This window comes from Triticum urartu, chromosome 6A (assembly GCF_056163025.1).
Source record: "Triticum urartu cultivar PI428250 chromosome 6A, HENAU_Tu73, whole genome shotgun sequence".
Classification (NCBI taxonomy): domain Eukaryota; kingdom Viridiplantae; phylum Streptophyta; class Magnoliopsida; order Poales; family Poaceae; genus Triticum; species Triticum urartu.
The window spans coordinates 599645418-599661336 of NC_141878.1; the positions used below are offsets into that span (position 1 = coordinate 599645418).

The 15919-nt window shown below is 49.9% G+C and overlaps 1 protein-coding gene across 1 annotated transcript; it reads right to left on the reverse strand.

Annotated features, from left to right (window-relative positions):
• Positions 1 to 8948: 8948 nt before the first annotated feature.
• On the reverse strand, positions 8949 to 11088 carry LOC147967075 (uncharacterized). Its single transcript, XM_087529249.1, has 2 exons — positions 10423 to 11088; positions 8949 to 9729 (listed from the first exon to the last, which is right to left on the reverse strand). Exons 1-2 carry the CDS (start codon positions 10969 to 10971, stop codon positions 9037 to 9039), a joined length of 1242 nt encoding a protein of 413 aa, XP_087385375.1. The 5' UTR covers positions 10972 to 11088; the 3' UTR covers positions 8949 to 9036.
• Positions 11089 to 15919: the final 4831 nt, after the last annotated feature.

The window sequence follows — 15919 nt, forward strand, 5'->3', positions numbered from 1 at the left end:
GGCAGGGCCTCTCTGCAGACTGCAGGCGAGTGCTTCGAGTATTGCTGGATCATGAACACCCATGATGACGAGTGAAGAACTGCCCAAGTATGAGCCATGTTCGTTGCGATACACCGTTGTCGCCGAGCCTCCCCTGTTCCTGTGAACGCTGGCGTCTACATGTATTTTCGCAGACCCAGCAGGTGGCGCCTTTGGTCAGACTATTGTCACAGTGTTTCTTCTTCCAGAGGTAACGACATGTTTCTCTACTTGTAAGAGCATCTTCATCCAGGCCCCCAAGAAGCCCTCCCCAGTCATTTTTTAAGCGCCGGCGGGCAAAAAACGCTCCACTCGAGCTCCCAAGTGCTCGTTTTTCGCCGACAAAAGCAAAAAACGGCGCCGGCAACCCCATGCAACACCCAGCGCATCGGGGGGCTCCTGGGGAGGCTAATCTCGCTGTTTTAGGTGTTGGCCCACCTGCCAGCGTCTTCCTCCTGTCCCCTCACTTTTTCTCACTGGCCCACCCACTTGCTCCCTCCTCTCTCTCTCCCTCCACACACGCACGCACGGACACAGCATGGAAGCCATCCGCTCCCGTCCCCGCCGCCTGGCCCGCCGCTCCACTCTCGTGTCCATCGCCGGAGGGCCGCCAACGCCCAGCCGCCCGGCCGCCTCAGCCTCGTCGCCAGAGGATGGAGCCGACGGGGCACGCATGCAGCCGAGGTCCTCCCTAGAGAGCCCATCCGCCCCGCCCGCGGGCGCGCCGCTGGTCGTCGTCGACGCCGGACCTGCCGTCCTTGCTCGAGGCGCACCAGCTGCAGCTCCCTCAAAGCCGGCACCTGCTTCTTCGACCTCGCACACGCCGGCGCGCGCCATTGACGGTTGGCATCGGCAAGCAGCTGTGCATCGACGAGTATTCTCGTGGCACCTCCAGCATGTGCGTGTGCGTGTGCGTGGAGCAGCTCATGGCGGCGCTGGGCACGTCGGAGAGCTGCAAGGACGCCTGGAAGGGCGCCGATGAGGGGTCCGTGCCCGTTGCCTACTGGTTCGCCTTTCTTCGTCGCCCCGCAGCGAGCTGGTCGATAACTGCCGGAGCGCGTGTTGGCCGGGCTCCGCAGCCGCACGGGTGTGCACGGGCTTGCAGGCTGGCCGGGTTTGGTGGCCGCAGCCGCCGCGTACTGGCCGGGCTAGCCACCGCTGTCGCGTGCTTGCGTGCGTTGGCCGGGCTTGGTGGCTGCAGCCGCCGCGTGCTGGCCGGGTTGGCCGCCGCTGTCGCGTGCGTTGGCTGCGGTGCTCACTGTCGGAAGCCGCTGTCTTGTGTTGTGCCGCGCTGGAGCCACCCACCGACGACGCGACGTCGTGCTTGGAGCTCGTGTGCATGTGTTGCGCCGTGATCGGAGCTCCCGTGCGTCGCGGCGTCCGCCTGGGGGGGGGGGGGGCAACGAGTGGATCTTTTCTCAGCCCCAGGCAAAAAAATTCGCCGGCAGCCCCCCAAAGGGCGAAAATAATGCCTCCTGGAAGGCTCAACGGCTGGAGATGCTCTAACACATCAAGATCAGCAATGAGTCTTTTGATGAACACTTGTGTTGCTTGAGGGCTCTGGAAAATGCCCTCGTGGATAGCCTTCCGTCGAGCCCACCAAATAGCCCGAAGTGTGACTGCAAACTTCACATATTCTACATGAGATAAGGAACTCATCATTGCAAACAACCAATGTCTCGCATGCGATTGTTAATAAGATGATCAGCGAGGTCACCATTGGCCATCCACAAGCGCCCTTTTTTCTTTTTGAGACAATCCATAAGCGCCCACATGCATCGGGACATGGTGAACCGGTCACGGGCCCTGGTTATTGGACCACATCATCATATCTATCATAGCAGGCCTGGGCCGGTGGGTTTCAGAGATTGCCCAACTTCAATGAAAAAAAAGGGTAATTAAACCTAGACCTCCCGTCACACGTGACCTGATCGGAACTCAGCCAAACAAATCTTCCATCGATCGTCGTCGCGGATCCATCGATGAGCCGTCGGCGGCGCTGCACCCCTAGCATCAAACCGAGCACCCCACGGATGACGATGCCAGTCCAGTGGTCCGATCTCCCCGACGACCTCCTCCAGTTGGTCTACAGCAAGGTCGCCGGTCCGCTCAACCGCGTCCGCTTCGCCGCTGTATGCAGGTCGTGGCGAGCCACCACGATCACCTCGCCGCACGCGGCGCCGCCGGTCCTCCCGTGGCTCATGTTCAGCGACGCCCGCGAGGACGACAACAAGACGAAGGTGTACTGCCCCGAGGATGGCCTGGTCATCCGCATGTCGCTGCCGAGCCAGGCGGTCAGCAAGCGGTTCGTGGGAGCCCACGACGGCGGCTGGGTCGCCACGCTTGGGCACGACATGCAGCTCGCGGTCGTGAACCTCTTCCCTGGCTTCGAGGTGCCGCATTGCCGCTCCCCTCCAAGAACATGTGCTACCTAGGCGGCTTGGACGACATTCGAAAGATTGTCTTTTCGGAATCCCCCACTTCAAGCGATTGCATCCTCGCCACCATCACCTCCGGATACAATGTCGCCTTCCATAGGATTGGTTGTCCCAACAGGGGATGGACAGAAAAACAACTCAGGCTGAACCTTGTGGACATCATATTCTGCAACGGACAACTCTATGGACTCACCGTGTGCGAGAAGCTGATCAAGTTTGAAATAGGGGTGAACAAAGATGGCACGCCGGTGCTCACTAGCTAACCGCACACGATGTCCATCCGAGCGCGTCACCACGGTATCACACAACCGAACAACATCATCGAGTTACACGGCAAGCTAGTGATGGTGGTGAGGAGATTGTCGTCACATGAAGCCTTCCTTGAGCCTTTCTTCAAGGTGTTTGAGCTTGTTGATGAATCGACGACTGGAGAGTATGCTTACAATTGGGAGGAGGTAACGAGTTTGGGTGACTATGCAATTTTTTTAGGGAAAAAATGGTCCAAGGCTGTGCATGTGTCATCTGTTGGGCACGGTGGGTTGCAGAGAAGTTGCATCTACAGTACTGATGATATGGTGTGCTCCACGTGGTCGGAAGATCATTGTCGCCATATATCTCCTACGAGTGATGATGCCATGTGGAAGATCAGATCATATGTAGTTGCTCGTGCTCCATGTGGCATGTGGGTTCTCCCTCCGGATTTCTAGCCAACCAAGACTAGTCTAGCGTGGCAACTTTGGCTCGGTATATCTGAGGTATTAAAGACAACCTTTACCATAAATTGAACCCTATAGATTATAAGAACAGTTGTAGTATAAAGTCACAGTTTCTGTAGAGGCATTCGTGCCTTGTTAAATTAGTCATTATCAATCTATAGGATATGGTTACAATATTGTGTTGTGACATATATTAATCATTCATTATTGTCTTACTTTGTCGCTTAATGTTTCTGGCTATGTATCTCGACAATACATTTTGACTTTCTATGCTAAGACCAGTTTTGGGTTCATGGTAATAACTCGTATCATGCAATGACACGTACCCTAGCACATACTCCCTCCGTCCGAAAATACTTGTCGCATAAATGAATAAAAATAGATGTATCTAGAACTAAAATACATCTAGATATATCCATTCCGCTGACAAGTATTTCCGGACGGAGGGAGTAATAGATTCATATTGGATCCTTATGTAATTCAAACAAGCACCTAGGCATATATAAACGTACACACAGATGCTTACAACTCAACTCACACGGGGAGGGAGCTGTCCGTTGATCAGACCATGTGAGTGAAAGGTGGCAGTGAGCAAACTAGTGAAGAAATGCCTTCAGGGATTGTGCTGCTGCTACAAGTTTTCAGGCAATGAGTGTAAGGACTTCTGTTTGTATTCATTGAGGTTTTATTGCCTCATCTGACAGAAAATAGAGGGCACTTGATCATTGGCTCGACGATTTGCTATGGAAAAATTAGTTAGACCTTAGTGTTGATACATGCTTAAATTGCACTGGTTCATGAATGTCTCTGTAAGAACTGCCATTCAAAGATGTTGGGTGCTCTGATGCATAGCTGCTATGCTGCTACATGCTAGCACTACAAAGCATGCAAATGCTATCCATCAGTGAAGAGAATTCCGCAGTTAATATGCAGCAAGTATTCTCCAGCCGGGCGGGAGCCTGCCCGCACTCTTCATACCCGCTCCGCCCTCTCTCGCCATCGACGCGGCGTCGACCCAGCCAATCTCCATGGACGCGCCGCTCCTGGCACCTTCCGCTGTCTTGGCGCCGGCCGCTGCCGTTCCTCCGACGGACCACGGCAACGCTCAAGCCGCGGCTACCACTCTCATCGCCTCCGCACACGTGTCCTGCTCCAACATCTCCGCGACGCCCACTGCTGCCTCCACGTCCACTGCGGCCATCTCCGACCTAGCTGTCCACGCCAACACCATTCGCAGGCGGGCCGTCCGCTCCTGGCGTGTAGTCTCCGCGGCCATGCTACGCCGGAGCGCGCGTATCGCCGACTGGGAGGCACCCTTCTACTCCACCATGGCTCAGAAGGCGTCTCGGCTCAAGGCGGCACGTTTTGACCTCGACACTGCGTCTGAGGACCTCGCTGTGGCGGTTTTGGGCTCTTCCCTTTGCAACTCTGACGGTGACGCTTCCGACGCCGATGACACTGCAGACAAGTTGGCCCAGATTGCTATAATCTGCGGGGCCGACTCGGTGGAGGCCGACGCCGTCCGTACTGCCGGTGCGCTGCCATCTCCATGATCTTCCTCTCGGGTTCGGCCTGGGAGTATTTAGCAAAAAACTACCACAATTCGTGAAACCGTGCCTACAAACTATCACTTTACAAATTTGTGCCGAAAACTACCATTTTTTCACTAATCCTTAACTAAAAACTACCAAGTCTGAAAAGAGCCCGATTTGGCTCTTTTAAGCGTGTTTCTGACAGAGTTGGCCCACACATAAGCGGGCTAAAAAAGCAATTGAGTCCCTAGTTTTTTTTTCAAAAAAGCAATCCCGTCTTGGCGAGGCCCAGCACGGCACGCTCGTGGCGACGGCGGCGGCGGCACGCACGCAATTAGCCAGCCGGCTAGCAAGCGGCGAGCGTCGTGGCGGCGGTGCTCGTGCTCCTCTACTTCTCCTCGCTGCAGCAGCTCGCCGAGCAGCAGCAGCCCAGCCCCTCTTCTCCTTCTCCACTGCCTCCTCTCCGTCTCCTTCTCCTCTGCCTCCTCTCCTTCTCCTGCAGCAGCAGTAGTACGGGCACAAGCTCCCCCTCTCGCGCAGCCCCGCCGCACTGCACAGCCGCACCTCGTCGCAGCCCCACCGGCGCACGCGCACACGCAGCCGCGCGCACAGCCCTTGCGCAGCCGCTCGAGCAGCCGCCCCGCCGGCCCGCCGCGGCAACGCGAGCAGGATCCTCCCCTCGCCTGACGCAGCCGGACCCCATGGCACTCCCGGAGCACGCGCAGCTCGCAGGGCCGCCGCGAGCTCGCCTCGCCAGATCCACACCGCGCCTGACCAAAACAGCCAAAGCACGGGCCTCCTCGCCACACCGCCACGGCCCTCGCGCCGGACCAGGCCGCCGCCTGCCTGGCTGCCGCGACCCACAGTCTTGATGCCTTTTTATTATCCAAGCTTGATGCCTTTTTTTTCAGAAAATCTTCTGATCTATTCATCTTCAACCATGGCAGTACAACAAATATCAAAAATAATAAAAATTACATCCAGATCCGTAGACCACCTAGCGACGACTACAAGCACTGAAGCTTGATGCCTTTACAGTCGCTAAGTTAAACACCTTTATGCCCCGCTCGCTCGACCAACATGTCTCTCTACCCGCGGTCGGTTCTGCCGGTGGCATCTTTTCTGCTGTCAATTCTCACCATCTCACCCTTGGCAAACACTCTCTAAACAGGTTTTCCACTTTCCTAAACCTTTCCTGCCCGATCTCTGGCACCTGCCTAACCATCACAAATGTCTATGCTCCCTTGCAACGTTCGCTCAGATCAGAGTTCCTGCAAGAAATTAAAGACATCGCCCCTAACGACCACAGCCCCTGGCTTCTCATTGGCGACTTCAATCTCATCCGCTTCGCTTGCGAGAAAAACAACAACAATTTCCACGCTTCCGAGGCTGACCTGTTCAACACCGCCATTTCCGATTTACAGCTCATCGAACTCCCTCTCCTAGATCGAACGTTCATGTGGACTAACAATCGGCAAAACCCCACTCTGGAGCGTCTCGACAGAGCCTTCTTTAACCTTGCTTGGGACGATAGTTTCCCCAACACGACTCTTTCCTCTCTCACGCGGTTCTCATCTGACCACGTCCCACTAATCGTCAAAGTTTCCTCACATATCCCGCGCTCCCGCCTTTTCCGGTTCGAATCTTTCTGGGCGCTGTATCCTGCCTGCAAACGTATCGTCTCTTAGGCTTTGGTCACACCTCTTCCACCTCAGATCTAACCCTGGCCACGGCTATCAAGATCACCAGATCGAACCTCAAATCCTGGTCAAAAACTAGCAGGCCTGTCCACCAGCGTGAAATCGACTGTAAACTCATCATTGACAGGATTGACCACCTGGAAGAAAAACGCACCCTTTCCCGTCCCGAGTCAACCCTTAGACTGGTAGTTATCACTGCCCTCCAGCGGGCCATCCGTCAGAAGGTTCTCTTCTGGAAACAAAGAGGGAAAGTTAAAGCCATCATCGACGGGGACGAAAACACCAAAAAATTTCATCTGTCAGCCTCTCAAAGATTTCGAAAGAACAACATTGCCATCCTCGAGGACAACCGGGTTGAGTTCTCCTTCCATGATAGCAAGGCTGCCATCCTACACGGTTTCTTCCACAACCTTCTCGGCACTCCTCGATCCTCCTCTTGGCTATTCAACCTCCAAGACCTCTATCCGACTCCGTTACCACAACTACGACACCTAGACTCTACCTTCACCGCTCAGGAAGTCCAAGATGCTTTCCTCCAGATGAACGTCAATGCCAGTCCCGGTCCTGACGGTCTCGCGCCTGGTTTCTACTGAAAATTTTGGCACACCATTAAGCACACTATCCTCCCCTTCTTCGACGACTTCGCCAACCTGCTTGTGGATGTCGAGCGTTTCAACTGTGCCCACATGATCCTACTGCCAAAAAAAGACTGCCGTCAGATCGCCTGACGGCTTCAGACCCATCTCCCTGCAAAACTGCCCCCCAAAGCGATCGCTAAAATTATTACCAACAGGATCAAACCCTTAAATCCCTCTCCTCGTTCATGGTAACCAGACCGGCTTCATCTCTACCAGATGTATCGCGGAGAATTTCATCTTCGCTGCTGACCTCCTCTCTGCCTGCCACTCTCGGAAGGCGCCCGCTATGGTGTTCAAGCTTGACTTCCGTAAAGCTTTCGACTCCATCAGTTGGGACTCCCTCTTCCTCATTCTTCTTGCCCGGGATTTCCCACCTAAGACCGTCAACTGGATTAAAACTCTGCTTATCTCCAGCAAGACGGCGGTAATGCTAAATGGGAAGCCTGGTCCTTGGATCAACTGTAAGAATGGCCTTCGTCAGGGGGATCCTCTCTCTCCCTACCTCTTTATCATTGTTGCAGATCTGCTGCAACGCTTAATCCTTCAAGCCTTCACGCCCGATCTTTTTTGCCATCCACTATACAAGGACCGACCTCCGATGGTCCTCCAATACGCCGACGACACAATGATCATTGCCCATACTTCTACCCGTGCTGCGACCATGCTCAAAGACATCTTGGACAATTTCGCTCTTGCCACAGGCCTTTCCATCAACTTTCACAAAACTACCTTTGTGCCCCTAAACACGAACCACACCGTTAGTTCAACCATTGCTCGCACCTTCCAATGCGATATCTCCTCCTTCCCCCAAATCTATCTTGGCCCACCTCTCTCTCACACACGTCTTCCTTCTTCCTCTTTCGAACCTATCATACAACGTTTCCTTAAGTACCTCACAGGGTGGGCGGCCAAACTTCTCTCTCGCGACGCTAGACTTACCCTCGTCTCTTCCATGCTTGACGCCTTAGCCACTCATTTCATCTCTGTCTTCATACTACCCAAGAAGATCATCAAAAAACTAGATGCCATCCGTAGGTCATTCTTCTGGGTTGCTGACGAATCCTGTTCCGGTGCTAAATGCCTTATTGCTTGGAAAAACGTCTGCCAACCAAAGTCTGCCAGGGGCCTAGGAATCAAAAACCTCGCTCTGCAAGACAACTGCCTCCTTATGAAATTCTCCTTCAAACTACTTCAAAAACCAGACCAACCCTCGGTCAACTAGTTCTTCCAACACCACTGTCTCGATTTCTCGAACACACCCTCAAACCCCTCTTACCTTTGGAAGGTCGTCTCACAGCAAATCTCACACCTTCGTAAAATCTCTTTCGTCCTCACTAACAATGGCACATCAACTTACTTCTGGCATGACACGTGGCTTCTTCCCTCTCCTCTAGCTGATACTTACCCTCACTTATTTTCTCACTCCACGTCACCCTCTGTACTGGTTTCCCATGTCATGCATAATGGTTTACCCTCTACTCTGCGGAACCGCCTCAGCAATGTGGCGTCTGCCGAGCTTGCCTCTGTTTTGTCTTTCTTGCAGGATGTTACCTTAGTACGCTGTGCATACAATCATCACAATCACATCTTTTTACAAGGAAAATGGCAAATTCATCTTAATGCCTGTGAAATCATTTATATTCAACTAATGCAAGTATATCATTTCATACCTTTCGTGCTAACCGTATGCCCCCGAAAGCATAACAAGGAGAGTCAGTCAACATTGATGTTTTGATCCCTTTAAATTGCAGGGAGAATACTGATGTTCAGAACATCCAAAGCATTTCAAGCATTTCATTGAGACTACTTTACATACATGAAGACAATATCTATAGGGTAATCACAATTGCGCCTTTTTCCCACAAGGAAAACAATAATCCATCGTCGTGTACTTGTGTATGTGAAATCACTTATTTGATTACTGTAGGGAGATCATTTCATACCTCTCGTACTAAATCGTATCTTGCGGAGACTGTAACATGGACGGACAGCGGCTACTTGACCAGGCCTAGGCTGAGGATGCCGAAGGAGGTATGGGGCCAATCCTTTTCCTTGGCCTTAGTCTCCCGTGGCATCCTCTTGTCCCAGCTGCTCCCCCACTCCAGCAGCAGCTTCAGCCCTTCCTCCGCCTGCTCCTGTGCCTCCTCGTACATCTCCGCGTTCAGGCACATCTGCGCGAGCACCAGTCGAGGCTCCCCCACGAACGGGTTCTTGGCGACGCTCTGCCGGAGCAGCTCCTCCACTTTGGACCGGTCCGTCACCTCCTCGTCGCTGCACACCGCCTCCCAGTAGAGGTCTCGCGCCGCCTTCTGGTCTTCCGCGTCCAGCACCTTCGTGCAGCCATCGAACATCGGTGGGATCACCAGGGCGATGTCCTCGTCGCGTGTGGCAGCAGAGTCGTTGCCTTCTTGGCCGGTGGTGTGTGCTCGGTGAGCTATGTATATCTCCTCCTCGCGAACAATTAGGCTGTAGAGCACACCCATGCGGGAGATGGACGTGGTCCAAAGGCCGGGCTTGCCTGTGCCAGGCCACAGTGACGTCCAGGTGTTGCCTCGGTACTCAAGGCAGCCGTTGGCGTTGTCAAAGAGGCGGTCCTGCCAGTCCAAAAGCTGGTCACTGAAGTCTGCCATTGTCATCATAAGGAATGTCGCCGCCACCCACCTAGAGAGAGCCACATCCTCACCAGTCTTGCAGGGCAACAATTTACATCAGGTGCACAGTAGAAGCAGAGCAATCTTTTCTGAACTCCAAATTCTCATTCAGTTTGGATAAGGTGCAGAGACTAGCTACTTTGCTTAGCAAATCCCTTTTGCACAGCAGAAGCAGTACCGCCTTTTCTGAAATCAAAATTCTCACTTTTTTTAGAACTATCAAAATTCTTATTGGGTTTGGATTAAGCTGCGGCTACTAGTTTGCTTGGCAATTATCCTTTTGCTTCACTTGGCTGCCGAGTTCAGAACATATTTTTTTTATTCAAATTTAACATATCTTGGCAAGATGCCACATAATCTTGCAAATTTGGCATAACGAAGTTTTTCTCTCACAGCAACATGAGTGAGGTCTTTAACTGTATAATTTGCCTGAAACAAAGTTGTGAGGTACAAATTTTTCCTAATCCTGAATTTTGATAAGCACTGCATGAACGCCTAATTCTGAATCTTACAACTTGTAATGATCAATGAAACAAGAGTACTTGATCCTCAATTTTTAATCTATCATAACCTTGGATTTCTTGGTGAACTCTATACATCTGTCGGTAGTATATACTGTATTTTCCAAGAAACACTACACAACAGTGTCTAATTCAGTTATCTGAACATGAGCGCTGATTTCATTCAGGCAAGCAACAGAACAGATGCTGTCATCACAATCAGAGACACGGACCTGATGTGCTTGACGGTGATTCCGTCGGCGGGGAGGAGGCGCTGGATCTTGCGGCGCCAGGGCTCGTCGTCGTCGAACACGCCGCGACGGGCATCCAGGACGGACTCCTCGGACCGGGCGAGGTCGGCGACGAGCTCACCATCGTCATAATGGAAGAGCAGGTCGTCGTGGACGAGCTGCTGGCGCGGGACGACGCAGAAGAGGTGGACGAGCCGCTCAGCCTCGTCCCCGACGACGGCGGCGACGCGGCCCCGGCCGACGTCGGGCTCGAAGATGGCGAGGTTGACGTAGGAGTTGGAGTAGGCGGAGTGGTAGAGGCCGCAGCGCGCCACGGCGTAGGGGGCGGCCCAGAGGCCCAGGATCCGGTAGACCTCGAGCAGGTGGGCGAGGAAGGTGCCGTGCTTGTGCCAGCACTCGCCGGCGCCCGCGGCGCGCAGGACGGCGGTGAGGGCGGGCAGGGCCGGGTCGCCGCACTGGTCCTCCTCGCCCCGCAGGTACGGGCGCGCGGCCGCCAGCGCGTCGGCGAAGGTGGTGCGCGCCGCCATGGGTGTCGCCGGCGGGTGGGGAGAGATCGGGGGCGGGGCAGGGCAGGAGGAGGATGCCAAAGTTGTCTGTTTTGTTTATGCTGCTGGGCGGCTGGGCCACCAGTTGCCCACTTGCTACTCCATTCTCTAGCGGATGTGGATAGACAACCTTTGGCATAGAGAAGAGGTTGCCAACAATAAAGAAACGTGTTGAAACATTCAAAAAAGAGAAACGTGTTGGACCAAAGTGAGGTAAAATGTTTGTCTTGTTCTACCTAGTTTCTTATTTTTAGGTATGCATTCCAATTCGGTAATTTTCATTTTCTGCTTTACATTTGAACTTTCTAATTTTTTTTGCACGACTCCAATTGTAGTTAGTGCACGACTAAGGCGTAACCCCCTCCCGGTTTAAAGGCGGGAATTAGGAATCACATAAGTATAGAATTTTGATGGTATGCAACTTTTTTTCTTTGTGAAGGAGAATTCTCCTTGCAAAAATAATATTTACAAACTGGTTCAAGAAGAATTCCGTCCTCATATCTGACTTGTACAAGCCAATATCATGTTGTGAGCCTAGATAAATGTTGCATCTACATGTGTCCTCGAGCCAACGAGTCATTGTAACTATGGTCGAGAAGTCATTACATTGCCATCAGATGCCGGCGATGACCCGAGTATGGACCATCAACTTGGAGAAGAAGGTGCAAGCAAGACGAGCAAAACCATCCCCACATCGAAGCTGAAAGTGTCACCGTGGGATCTTTTTTGTGAGATCATGATCGTCGGTGGGCACAGGTTGCCACACTGGTCCTCCTCTGTAGGAATGAGCTTAACACCATGAGCGTTTCTGTGCAAGGTGTCTGGCCCCATGGGTGTCATTGATGTTAGTGGTGGGACTGGGAGATCTTTTTGTTTGTTATATTGTTGGGCCACTCCACTCTCAAGTGGATAGAAAGAGCCTTTTGTGGTAAGGTTTTCAACAATACATAGGCGCACAACCAAAAGAGAACATTTCAATTTGGTCACTAATGTATGCTAGGGTGAATTTTGACATTTTTAGTTGTTCAATTGTTGTTTTGCTCGAACCAGGCTCATCTTGTTTTTCATTTATGAACCAAAATCAAAGTATGAGAGAGGGGAGAGGCAAGAAAGAGAAGGATGCGGTCAAAGCCCCTGTAGCAAACCCAGTATCACTCATGGTCTTGGAGATGGACTACGGGACAAAACCCACTATCACATATTTATGGTTGTCAACTAAATTTCCTTGCCCTCAATGGTAGGTCAAGAGAGGACAGCATGAGACATGAAGAAAGATCACAAATAATTAGTTTGACTGGTAATGGATATAGCAGTACCCTTCGAAGTTGACAAAAAAATTAGATGGTCATATGTTAAGATGTATACTATTATAGCACAGTAGTTGCGACACAAGTCATCACCACTTTTCATGTACAATATCTCTCTCTATCTCCAATTGTTGCATTGTGTCATTGTCCTCCTACCCCTTCTCTCTTTCTCCGGTGAGCTGGTGTCCTCTTGGGATTGTCCTCAACTATCATGTCCATGCCCCCATATGATGTCATGCTTCTACTCATGTCCTTCACTCTAGACGCCAGTTAGCCTCCACACTAGTATTTCCTCTAAGCATAATATATAGGAGGTCATTATGTGCCATGAAACCTCATCAAACAGTCGAGGTCAGCTTCTGGCGCTCCCTCCTCAACTTCTTCGCCTTGTTACTCCTCGCATCGCTGATCCATGCATTGGGTGCAGCTAAAACTTCATACAGAAAGGCTATGATGATTATTCATCATATGTGTTCTTTGATATCTTGTTGTTGCAAAATTTACCAAGAAAAAAAATCACTATTAAGGGATTGTCGGCTTCCTAGCTGCACATTGATGCACCTCATGTTTGGATAGTTCTACTGAGTTAGGTGAGTGCTTATTATTTTTGTGTCAAATAAATCACAAATATCATACATTTAGAAAAGTGCAATAAGTTTCCATTGGCATGTGTCTATTTATGACATATGCTACGGCATAGTGCTAACTGGATCCTTGAGCCACTCTTGACGTTTATGCTGGGCGGAGCCGGGTAGAGAACACATTCTACTCTAGGTAAACTCCATGCCACGCACACCGCCACTATAGTCTCCCCTGCAGATTACAACTTTGGTAATTATGGGTTTCCCCATGAACTTGGCCTCACTAGGGTTCTCCATAATTATCCTATCAATTGTAAAAGCTTTCGGTGAAGGTTTTGATTAGTCACCTCGAATTACCTTCATTTCCTAACCTTTACACAGACAGTGATACACTTAGTAGCCTTCTGGTAGTAATGCTGAGTGGGACCCCTTCACAACATTCACGAAGTTTATTAGACTAAACATTCAAAAGATCCTTATTATCGTTTAAGCATCTATAGATACCAGGGTTCATCCATATCCTAGAAAAGTAGGGGTTTATTCTTACATAGGGACAACAAACATCATGCACCGGTAATGACAAACATGGATGATATGAGTAATACACACAATGCTCCACTAGGGTTTTGGTCTTACAACGAGATGGAGATGGATGTGGATGATGATGGTTTGCGAAGATGGATGATGTCGGCATCCCCTTGCACACAGTGATGAAGATGGCGATCTCCTCTTTGCCAATTCCCCCTCCGGATGCCTTCCAATGGCTAGGGTTCTGCCTTCCATATGAGTTTTTGGTGTGCGAATGCGTATGTTTCCCGATCCATCGCACAGTGTTAAAGTAGTCGGCCAGGGGGAGGTGGCGCCGCTTCATACGACTGCTCATACAAGAGCACTCGTATGCTTGGCCGTCTTGTGTTTTGGATGAGACACGCAGGCTCTGAATGCCTCCAAATGTTTTATTCTTTTTATGGTAGGTGATAATCACATTGATTGACATGATACCACCATAATTTCCTATGATATCTTCCATATTAGTTCATTTGCTCCAAAATACATATCCTAGGGAAAACCCACAAAAATTAGTGTGCGAGCATGGTAAAATTCCTCAAAGCCTACTGTGTAGGCTCAGAGTAACCATAAATAATATCATACATCTTGGAATCATCATCTGCTTATACGCTGACCAAACCAATGGAGTGTCATCAGTTTTATCATTGATTAAGGGTTGAGTTGGAAGAGGCTAAGTTTGATTAAGGGTGGAGGGTTTGGTTTGCGCGAGGAACGTTTTGGTTAAAACTGTCTTGGATGGTGATCTTGACCGAGGTGAAGTGCATGTGCTAGGGTGTTTAGGTTTTATTTTGATGTAGATTGTAGTTTGATTTATGTTGTGATCAATGGTGTGTTTACTGATATTTGTCATTACAGACATTTGTAAGAAAGTTTGTCATCAATAATAGTACATTAGGCAGCTGCTCCTAGGGTTGATCTGTGATACGGGTCAGGCCCTCCAAGAAGCGTTGGGGAAGGCTGGCGAACGTTTGTCACTTCTAGGAGGGCATGTGTCCAACCCAGTTTTGGAAGGTGAGTTTTGTACTTGAGATGGAGTTACTTATGATCCCCAATCCCTTTCTACAACTTCTTTGCTTTCTATGCAGGGAGGGTTATCTTCTCAGCCCATGGATAGAAAGGAAGACACACCCCAAGTCCAAGATCCCAATGTTTCTCAGCAACTAATGGCGTGGGAGGTCATTGCTTGAAAGGATGCCACGACGAGAAGTCATCTGCCCTCGTCTGTCCAGACATGTCTGCTGAGCATCACTCGCTCATATGAGGAGGGGGGTCAAGCACATGGTCTTTGCCTCTTAGGCCTGCAAAATGGAGTCAAGCCTGTCGATGAGAACCTTTTGGATGATCTACAATGACTTTTGGAGAACCTTGAGAAGTTCCAACCTGGACCTTCTAGCTTCATAGGCGTCTCAGCACTACCACCTGTTGTAGCATGAAAGGTGAAGGTATATGAGCTTAATGGGAGACTCACCATTGACCAAGCGTGGTCTGGCTTCGTGGTCGTTCTCCAGGTGAAGATGGGGTACTTCCTCACCTTCAAGGTCTTGGCTAAGGATAATTTCAGGGTTATCATGTTCCAACTTTTCGACGCGGAGGTCGTGGCTAAATGCGGCCAACACAACAAGATTTTCATGATCCAAGAGTAGTTACCCATGTTGTCATTTATAGGTTTCTTGGCTTCTTGGCTGCAATTGGTCTTTGCGCCAGGGGCGGAACAGGTCATCTAGTTTAGTTAAATATCAGTCGACGGAGCCCTAGTAGACCCTTTTTAGCTAATTCTCTTAAATTTAAGACAATTATCCTCCCTCAAACTTCATTTTTTTCATTTTTGATGTAAATTCTGTTGGTCCCCTTTGTCCTTCGTAACCCTAGTCTAGTCTCCTTTGTTCCACTCGTCCTTGCTTTTTTTCCTTCTTATTCATATCGGTCCAATGCTAAAGAAATAGGTTATAGTGTAAATATTTCGGAACAATTCCTAAATATATTGACCAATGATGTAAAGTGTACAATCGAACAAACTTATTGATATGAATTTCTGGAGTTATTTCTATCTTGGCTGTAAGTAAATATGAAACTGAGTATATTAGGTGTTTATACATGATTCGTGAAATTTTCCTCTTACTTATTTGTTATTTCAGGTCTTGTACTCTAGTATGTCCTATATCAGGATATTTATATTGTTAGATTAGTGGCCTAGAATATTGTACCGATATATTTAAATATTTGGAAGCCATAAAACATTAAGTGGCAGAATTTAGTTCATCACTAAATCTGATATTTTCAATTTGCTAAGATTTAGGAAAAAATGACCTGCTTAATAATAATAACCCATGCTAAAATTGTCATGGAAAGTATGTCTTTTAGCAAAAATGTATATGTCATTTCATCGTTTTGTACTTGTAATAATGACCCATACATAGGTATTTCTGATTTCTTTGAGAAATAACAAGAGAAATTTATACTAATAGATGAACC

Coding starts and splice junctions, on each gene's coding strand:
- LOC147967075 (XM_087529249.1), bottom strand. CDS start 10,971: ATGGCGGCGCGCACCACCTTCGCCGACGCGCTGGCGGCCGCGCGCCCG. Junction 9,730..10,422: donor CCGTCAAGCACATCAGGTCC/GTGTCTCTGATT, acceptor TTGCCCTGCAAG/ACTGGTGAGGATGTGGCTCT.